The 10,252-nt window shown below is 43.6% G+C and overlaps 1 protein-coding gene across 1 annotated transcript; it reads right to left on the bottom strand.

Annotated features, from left to right (window-relative positions):
• Positions 1-3,671: 3,671 nt before the first annotated feature.
• On the bottom strand, positions 3,672-7,683 carry LOC147252284 (ankyrin repeat and SOCS box protein 9-like). Its single transcript, XM_086221279.1, has 7 exons — positions 7,403-7,683; positions 7,240-7,319; positions 6,968-7,075; positions 5,989-6,139; positions 5,627-5,761; positions 4,736-4,927; positions 3,672-4,642 (listed from the first exon to the last, which is right to left on the bottom strand). Exons 1-7 carry the CDS (start codon positions 7,482-7,484, stop codon positions 4,491-4,493), a joined length of 900 nt encoding a protein of 299 aa, XP_086077405.1. The 5' UTR covers positions 7,485-7,683; the 3' UTR covers positions 3,672-4,490.
• Between the last annotated feature and the right edge of the window lie 2,569 nt (positions 7,684-10,252).

The raw sequence follows: 10,252 nt of genomic DNA, 5'->3' as shown, positions 1-10,252 counted from the left end.
CAGAGCTCATTCTTTCCCCTCATGCACGTGCTTTTCATGTGGACTCAAACCTCACACCTGTAAACTCGTGTCACTTTTCTACAGAATTCACCATTTTGAATTAAATGACCTCATGAAAGTGTAGAACTGAAAGGATTTAGACGGCTGTTGTCAAGTGGCGATTTTCTTCTGGACACGTCCAGAGTCTTTTGACCAATCAGAGTCAAGACAACACCAACAGTCGTCTTCCTGTAGATTCTATGGATGTATGGTTTTGTAGTAAGTCTCATAATGTGGTCTTTATCACGGTACACTTTTGTAACTAGATGTTCGAGTAACTTGACAAATTAATACTTGACAATTATTGAAGTGGATTTTTTTTTGTATATTTTTTCAAGTGTTAGCTAGTGATGCTGCACATCTAAACTCAGGGTCCAAGTGAAGATGGAGCCTGAGTCTGGCTCAAGTTTGAGACCAAAATTGGGGCGAAGGTAGTTTTGGCTAACTGTGTAGCTCTAGAGTTCTCACACACTCACACACACACACACACACACACACACACACACACACACCTTATTTTACATGTTTTAGCCGCTCTGCTGCAGAAGCGTTTTCGCAACTTCTTTACTAACCCTTTATGATGCGTCTAATTGAAAAGAGTGCCGTATATGAGCTGACAAAACCTCTCCCCGCTAAGACCGAGGAGCCACCCAAGATCTCTGTCTCCACTATCTCCTCTGTTTATTTTAATTACCCCGACACTGGCAGCCTAAATATACCAAAGCAATTACTGCCGAGGCCAAGGACACGGTGCAACCCACTTGTAGCAGAATGCGAAGCGCAGATATCTATAACAAGATCCAGCTCAAAGTAATCAGTCGTCACACCAGGAACCCTCGCAGTTTGGAGTTATTAGAAGTCTGTAGTGTGGGCGGGGGGGGGGGGGGGGGGGGGGGCCTCCGTCTCGCCTTCGTCTCGCCTTCCACTGATGATTGGAATGATTCAAGCAATAATGAGCATACTAATCTTATGTTGATTATCTGTTTTGGGAACCACAAAATGTTTATTCTCGTGAGAGCGTTGTTCTGTAACTCATTTTGTTGGGCCAGTTGGATCCATCTACATCAGAACCGGCCCGCTTTTCGTATGAAAAGAAAATGTCTAAAATATAATATATTTATATAATAGGTAAAAAAAAAAAAAAAAAAAAAAACGAAGCCGTAAAGTACGTTAAACATTTTTTGATAATGGGAGGTAAAAATGCTCTTCATGTATATAGGATCCCTACTTGGATCTTATTTGTTCCAGAGCTACCTGCTCTCGTGAAACTGACTGGTAGTGTAAATAAAATACTCTGTCACTTAAATGACTTAAGTCTAATTCATAATCATGTTTTTTTTTTTTCCAAAGAGGAGTGTAATCTTTTTTTTCCCCCATCTGACCACAGTTAGGTTTCGGTTCTGACCCTGGAAGGTACAAACTGCGACTCCGCTGGATGGAGTGAGAGTGCCAGGCTGACATCACGTGTTTGTGTACATTTTGTGCGGTTGAAGTACGTGTGCAGTCAAAGGGCGAGGAGTTAATGGCGCGCCGGCCCCTAGAGAATAGAAGACTAAAGTCCCCCACACACCTGAGTGACCCCGGAAGCTTTCTAAGCTGATCAGCTGCACAGAAACGGCAAGAGAGCGAAAATGTATTTCCAGGGTCATGTGACAGCAACAGGCTACCTGGGTTGTCCCGTCACTTATCACATCTTTGGACACTGTTGGTCTTTCCTGGCAGCTGTAAAAGCTCCGAGCGCCTCTCAAAGATTGATTTAACATTAAATAGCGGTACAATCAAAGCCCTCGTTCGATGATGAGCTTGACCGCCGGCGTTCACGCCACCTGTGAAGGGACAGTGATGTAGAGCAGGTGGGGAATCGTGACAGAGGATCGATAGGAAATGAATGAGCGCTGCATTTAACTGGAAGAGCGCGGTTGGGTTTGACAGTGAGGACGTTGATGTGCTGAGGTGGAGGAATGTGAAAATACTTCATTACAAGCAGTACTGCATCCAGGAGCCTAAAAATACACGGGTATACTACCAGAAGAACTAAAAACATGCTGTTATAAAAGCACATGTGGCATTTGTAGACACTTTACTGAGTTGAGCAGCTCCCAAGTGTCCAGAATGAGATGATACACAGACAAAATCACTCAAGTAATTTCTTGTATTTTATCCAAAAGTCATGTATATTTATTTGCAATCAAGTCGCTGCTAGAATATAAAGGTACCCAAATATTAGGCCTTATGAATTATTCAGAGCTCTTGAATTTGGATTTGTCAGCTCTTACTGCCATAAAAGTTTGATCTAATTTCATTTATTTATCCTGGAGTTTCAAGACAAGACGAGCCGCATTTCTGATGTCTCTCTTAATCGATACTGTCACCAACTCACCGCAGCAATGACGCTCCTACGTAGCACCACTGCGTGGCACCACGTACAGTCTCTTTACAGACGGATTTGTCCTAAAATCAGCCTTGAACTACCTGCAGTATGAAGCAGTTTGACATGTAAACCTAATCTTTGCATTTCCATTCATTCTGCTCCTGTTTTCTGCTTCCTGCTGCGCTGTTGTTGTTGTTGATAACCAAACAAACCCAGGGAGGCCAGACACCACTTAAAACCTAGAAATATTTTCTCATGACATGAGGTTGGGGACATTGGTGCAAATGATAATATTCAGTAGACGTGTTTACTGTAGGCGAAATAAAATCAGCCGGCACATAAATACAAAGCCGTGGGCGACGAGGAGCCCTAAAGCAGACCTTGAATTCTTTAGTTTGACTCACAGATTCAGTTCCTTATTTGCGTCCTTACAGGACTGTAAATCGTCTTTTCTTTTCACAGATAAACTTTATATTTAATTTCGTTGAACCTGCCTCACTTTATTGCAGAGAGTCACTTAAATGATGCTACACGGTGCTGGTCGATGAACTGAATCACAATTTCAGCAACTATACGTCTGCACAGGAGAAAACAACTCAGTTATTATTGTAGATAGCACTGCACAAGTGATTCAGAGATGCTTTTATTTTGGTAAAAGACTTTGTTAGCGCTATTAATCTGGTAAAAAAAGACAGAACTATTTTTGAAACCATACAAATAGCTTTTATATTTTTTTATACTAATTTAAGTTGTATGATTTAAGAAATTCAAAATCCTGAAAAAAAGATCTGTCTTTTGTGTGCTCGATATTGTTCAGTATCCCGCAGTTGCACCGACATACACAATGATGCCAGTAGGAATTTTTCACCACATCGTACTACAAACATGGCTACCACTGACTTTCTTCCCATCGCTGATATAGAACAGCTGGATCCACACAGGCTCCAGACTGGATGGACTGTGTGAGTCTGAGGGGTTTCAGTGCCACCGGAACACTGGAAGCTTAAACGTCTGATTCTCGACTTGGGCGTCTAATAACAGCGGCTCTCAGGCAGCCACTTGAGGGGCTGCAGTTATTACCTCCATGCTTGAGTGTATCCTCGCTGAACTTCCAGACTGAGCGGACACGGCGGAGTAGACGGAGAGATAAAAGCAAGTTCATTCAGGACTTGAAGTGGGGGGGGGGGGGGGTCATGCAGTAAATTGTCACTTCTTTTTGTTTTTGTTTTTTTGCGTTTTATTAAAAAAAAAAGGTCCCGTTTTCTGCTTTTTTCTATACATCTTTATGTGCTTGAAAATACTCTTTAAGAACGGCTCTGCAGTTAAAAAGAAGACAGTTTTTTGTGCGAAAAAACATACCTGTCACTTTAAATACAACATATGGGAAATGTATTGACAAAATATGCTTGAGCGATACAATTTACATTCCAATTAGCTTTGAATAACTTTTAGCACACACACGTTTAAAAAAAAAAAAAAAAAAAAAGGAAAAAATCTACCATTCGACTCCCAAACTTTGAATCCTAGCTGCTTCTTGTCTAAGCCGGTGACTGTAACTTTGTGTAACTCACAACTTTTATAGCACTAAAACTTGGCAGATGAATGTGGGGGAAAAAACAACTCCCGCACTTTGAAACTCATCAAGTTAAAATAAGCAGCAAAAAAAAAGAAGTCTGAGTAGATGAAATTAAAAGATACAAGTTTATTGCATTTTTTTTTTTCGGAGGCTCAGATCATCTCCAGACATGAATCTAATATCCTGGAACTCCAAAGAGAAAATATTGAATTCGCCTTTTTTCTCTATAAATAAACAGCAGTGTTTTCGGTGAAGATGATATTAAAGAGTTGTTTCAGCATAAAACATTTGATTGGACCTCAGGACCCCCAAATATTCTCATGCTTGTGTTTTTATTGCAAATTAAATGTCATTTCATTTCAAAGTCAGCATTGATTAGCGTCGCTAAGGAGAAGTGCAGTATTATTAGCAACCCTGAGCTGTTATGTCGCCCTCTCTCTGTAAGATTGTGCAAGTACACCCCCTGTTGACCTGGGAGTGAAGTGCACTAAAGAGGAGGTGGCATCAGTGCATGAGCGCTCCCCTCACATCTGGTTGGTAGAGGAGATAGTGTTTCAGTTCAGTGGGGAGGTGAAGACCATGAATCCCACCCAGCCTCTGCTTGCCCAAAACTTTCCTGATGTACAGCCGGCACAACTGCAGCAGAGGAGGCACTTCTGGGGAGGGACAGCAGGAGCCATGACACAGATGTTTGGGTTATTAGCTGGTAGCAGAGGCACCAGGCCACTTGCTGAGTTTGGAAGGAGTACCTCCGGTCTGTCTCAGCACTCTCTCTACCAGGCTGTTGGGAGGAGCCAGATCAAGGGGCCGTTTGCCTTCCTGGTTCCTGAAGGAGCGATCGGCCCCGTGGTGGAGTAGGACGGACACCATCTCTGGGCTGGACAGACGAGCAGCGACGTGCAGGGGCGAGTCACCTGACACGCAGGTGTTGGCACTGGCACCTGAAGGGTGGATGAGCTGAGTGAGCTGTGGTGTCCTCACTGTGAAACACCGGTGAAAAACTCAACAGCTCATTTACCGAGAAATATTCCGATCAATAATTCAAGAGATTCCGTGCAGGAAGGAAGGAGTGGAGACAAAACCTTTCTGTCTGATGCTCCTTTGTTCTCCTACAGAAATCCTCAGATTTTTTTTACATTTGATCTTTTTCATGCAAAACCTATGATAACACAGCTCTGCTTCGACCAACTGCTCGGTAAAAGTGCTGCTGACGTGACAGCGTCCACGAAAAAGTCACAAATCATTTCATTCATACATTTTCTTCCTTACTGCTAAAGAAAGATCCTCTGAATCACCTTAACACATAGTCCTTGATGTAAATACGCGGCCCCGACAAACGTCATCAAAACATGCTCTAAATTGTCACACGAGCGGTTGTTTTATGGAAAATGATCGTCCTGTGATGCAGACGAGGAGCCAGGTGATTTCCAGAAGCTTAAACCTTCGTTCAGCCGTTTCTTTTAGCGAGCACTTGAACGGTTTGTTGGAACTTCATCTATGGCGCATCCAGAAAAATACCACGAACCGTGAAATCCCCGCCTACAAGAGTCTTGAGGATTCAGCATCTACAATCTGACCTGTCTCCAAATCACCTTTTCCTTAGACACGTAGGTCAAAGGTGAAGTGAGGAGCTTCATTACCAAGTTGCAGCAGTTTCTTGACGGTACTCAGGTGCTTATTGGAGCAGGCGACGTGGAGCGGAGTTCCTGATTGGTCGATGTTCTGATCCACGTCTGCGCCGTGCTGAGCGAGATGCTCGATGCACTCCGGGTGACCTACGGAGATCCAGCGATCAGAGGTGTGGTATCTGAACACTGAGCTCTGAAACCTGCTGATGGGTGACACCTCCAGGAAGTGGCCCTGGAACTAACACACCGCCAATCAACATTTCAGCTTGTTTTTTCTGACATTCTGGCACCCTCGGTATATTTGGTGTGTTTGGTGGTGACTGACTTAACGGCTTCAGTAGGGATTATCCAAGCTGAGGAGTGTGGCCTCTAACCTCCGGCTGCAGCCACGTGGATGGGGGAGCTGGACGGGCTGGTCCCCAGGGCGGTTGCGCCATGTTGGAGGAGCAAGGCTGCGCAGGTCACATGGCCCCGCCTACAAGCCTCTGATAGCGGTGTTTTTCCATCCACTGTTGAACTGTTCACCTAAAAAGTTGAATTAAGTTTTCTATTACAGAGAGTGTAATAAGCGTTAATTAACAGGTAATGAGCTTTATTATATGCTTATTGTACGGTGATAAGGCTACAAATGTTGATAAACCATCTTAAACGCATCCCTGTTTATTTTATCAAGCATTTACAACAGTTAAAGCAACAACAAATATTACATGCAACTTGTTATAGTGGCAGAAAGCCTTCATGATAGAAAAAGAATCGTTTTTCATGGATTTTATTTACAGCATATACCTACTGGGGCTGTGCGATAAAGGAATATATTGCAGTATTTTATTTCAAAGTACTGCATTGATATACCAGACCCTAGTATTGGTATCAGATTGCAGTATATCATGATAAAATCCCACATATATGATTTGACATTTCAGTGTTACTGTTCAGTTCAGTTCTGTACGTTGTTACAGCAATCACATGCGGTGAGTTCAATAAAAGTTTACAAATATGATTCTAATAAATTTGAAGGGAAATTTGAATTGGACTCCCTTTCTCCATTGAGTTTTTTTTTTTTAAGAACGTTGATATTTTTAGGCATTCCCATCTGTATTTTTGGACTCTTTTATGTTGCAATTGTCAGTCAATTCTGTGGCGTACTCTCAGAGCTACCATCAAACATAAAGTGCATTGTGAGTATTTCACATTGTTTTTCTCTCAGTTTATGTGCGTTAATGTGTTACTGTGCGTCCAAGGATGTCTCCGTGGACGTGTTCAGTTAATACCTTACGCCCTCTAACTAGACTGGAGCAACATTCAGGGAAGACTGTCTGCATGTTTATGAACGAGTCATCACGTCTTACTGACATTTGCTCCATTTTCCACCAGGAGCTCGACGCAGGCTGCATGGCCTTGTACACACGCTCCATGGAGGGGAGAAACCTGGTCCAGCGTGCTCAGATTCACACACGCACCCTGCGGATGATAAACATTAGATTCGCTGCCGTGTAGACGTTCATCGGGGGTTTAGTTCCCTTTGATCGGTTCGAGATGTTGGTTGTTATGCCTGTGGTTTTCACCTTCCGTGAAGAATGAAGTCATGCAGAACTGAATAAACCAAACTTCAGTTCTCCCCTTACCTGAGCGACGAGTCTCTTCAGGGCGAGGACACGTCCATTAAAGGCAGCATCATGAATCGGAGCCCAATCTGATTCAGGATCTGTGTGTGGACGTGACAGATGTCCTCATGATGGTACATTGTGTGAAGCAGTGAAGAGAGTCTGGGTCGAACAGCCAACTCACCACTCATCAGAGGACTGGAGAAAAACACAGCAGTTGGACATGTCCTGTCTCGCTGCGTCTCCTCCTTGCGTCCAGATGACATACTTCGCCTTGTTGTTTTATGGTCTGCTTGTTTTTCTTCTTAGATTTCGGTCGTGGAGGCTGAAGTGGTGAGTCCTCATCTGTTTTCACTGTATTTGCAGCCACTCTAAATGCTGTGATGTCATTTCCTCTCAAACAGTATTTGCCTTCCAGGAAGCCGACTGGTTGAATGTAGCTGTTGTGTCTCAGCCATTGAAGGTGCAGTGAAAGGGGTGGGGGTGTGGGGGAGGGGGGGGGGTAGTGGAGGGGCTGTTGAGCAGGTCTATATTTCGGGTGTAATCTGATACTGTAGGTTCACACCCATCCTCACCAGAGAAAGAGGTGGGCGGTGCTGGGGAAGGGCGTTGGCTAGCTTGGGTGGCATGAACACAGTAGTGTTTCCCATCTGAGAGGGGCAGTTTATATTCCCTCACATTGGGCCAGAGGATTTTTTTTGGTTTGGTCGTGTTGATTTTATTTTCTTAACTCTGTAGTTCATCATATTTTTATTTTCACACAGTTCTTATTAAACTCATCGCTGCCAAGTAAACCTCTGTGTTTCACAGCAGTTTGTGGGTGGTGCGTACTGAGCATGCTGGGTGGGGGGAGCGCTGAGACGACAACATCATCATCATGTGGCTCTTCTTGACTTTCCAAACTTTAGCAGACCAAATCGGTCAAATTCAGAGTCGCTTCTCTTCCAGAACAACTTCATCTTACAGACGCAAATGTACCAGTGGACATGAGCTTGTTGGCTGTTGTTTGTCACAACTGTGACAGACACAAGATGGAGACAAATGTTTCCACCTACAGCTTTAAATAATGCAATAGATATAGGACCTTGATTTAGATTTGCATGGTCATTCTTTCCTTGTCATTCAATTTTAAACTTCAATTTTGTTTATTTTTACAGAATTCAGTCACGTTAAACACAGAACAAATCATAATCCATCCATCCATTTTCTTCTGCTTATTCCTGTTAAGGGTCGTGGGGGGGCTGGAGCCTATCCCAGCGGCTTTCAGGCGAGAGGCAGGGTTCACCCTGGACAGGTCACCAGTCCATCTCAGCACCAACACATAGAGACAGACAACCATTCACACTCACAGTCACACCTACAGTCAATTTAGAGTATCAATCAGCCTCGTCCCCTCTTGATGTCTTTGGACTGTGGGAGGAAGCCGGAGTACCAGAGAGAACCCACACAGGAACAGGGAGAACATGGAGACTCACACAGAAAGATCCTGTGCTGGAGCCGGGACTCGAACCTGGAACCTTCTTGCTGTGAGGCAACAGTGCTGACCACTGCGCCACCGTGCCGCCCAAAATCCAAATATGTCCATGAAATTAATAATTTTGAAACTGATGAACCCAAAAGTTAAACAGAAACACTCCTGTGCTGCAGGCTGCAGTGTTTAATGGTCAGAATATTTTTTTAAAATCAAGATGCAAAGCCACTTTTCAGAATAAACAGATCAACTGTAGAGTTTCGGACTACTTATCAAAGTGATCCCGTTGATATTGAAAACCCAGATTCATGCACTTTTTCTTATAAGAATGTGCTCATTATTTACACTCCTGAGATGATCTCTTTCCTCAGTAAATGTCATTGTAAAGATATAAAACTCACATAGACTGGGAGGTGTTAGACTGCTGCATTAGTCTAGTGTTGATGCACAATTTTTTTTTTACAGTAAATATAATAAAATATGTTATGTAATGTCAAAGATCTTCCCAATTTTACACTCCAATCTTGTGCAGACCTGCAATTCCAGTCTGGACCAGCAGAGGGCAGCAACAGAGTAAAGCAACGCTACAGTCAATCCTCCGAGGGTTTGTTAATCCCTGGCAGCAGACTGCAAGTTTGTCATACAACTGACTTTGTGCCATGTCAGGGAAGGAGTGCTGGGATTAGAATTCCATTGTATAAACTCAATGAATGCCCTTTCTGTTGTGGTGAAGAATGAAAGTCCTTGATGCTTTGTTTTCTCAAATAAATCTGCTTCAGTGTCTGCTGGATTTCTCAGATCTCAGTCCAAGATCTGAGACCCCCCCCCCCCCACCCAGCTCTCCTCTATAGGGATGAGGTATGCTGCATTTTGAAGGGAAAGTATTTAAGTGACAAGTGTGTAACTATGTATGTCTCTCTCACGCTTCCACTTGCAAACCCCCCCCCCCCAAAAAACCATTTATTCGTTGCAGCACAGTTGTCAAATTTTTCATTTTGTCTTCCAGAATCGCTGAAGTCACATGAAGCCAGTTGTGTAAACTCCTGATGGGAGAAGTTGGGCCTTACATTTGTTGAGTAGTTGTTCCGTTTCAGTGCCACATCAAGGCCCCTGTATTCCATAATGTTGAATCCTGCATTGACTTCAAACAGCGGCGGCCAAAACTGAACTACTTTTTTTGGAGTTGGAGCTTATTGATTTTTGTAACGTCAGATCACTGTAATCCAACTATATTTATATACACGAAATCACTGCTTGTCTTTAGAGGCTGATGTGTGGGACGTTCTAGGGAGGTGCAGCCATTCATTCATTCGTTCGTTCGTTCATTCGTTCATTCATTCATCGCCGTGCGGGACTGCGTGCACAACAATGCTTGTGTTTAAATGTGCAAGTTTGTTCTACCTGCAACACCAGTAATCGCACTCAGGTGAAGCTTTGCCGCCAGACGCGGTGGGGTATTTGCTCATGCTTCCTTGTGTAAACCTGGTGTTGAAGCTCGTTTTAATGTGGACCCGTGTGTCATCCACACACCCAGAGCGGTGGCTCAGCGAGTGACGTCCCACT

The sequence above is a fragment of the Aulostomus chinensis genome, chromosome 12, assembly GCF_037954235.1.
Source record: "Aulostomus chinensis isolate RoL2024-O1b breed Wild chromosome 12, RoL_Achi_v1.0, whole genome shotgun sequence".
Taxonomy (NCBI): Eukaryota; Metazoa; Chordata; class Actinopteri; order Syngnathiformes; family Aulostomidae; genus Aulostomus; species Aulostomus chinensis.
Note: the sequence above shows the minus strand (reverse complement) of the source record. Positions and strands in the feature narration are given on the sequence as shown.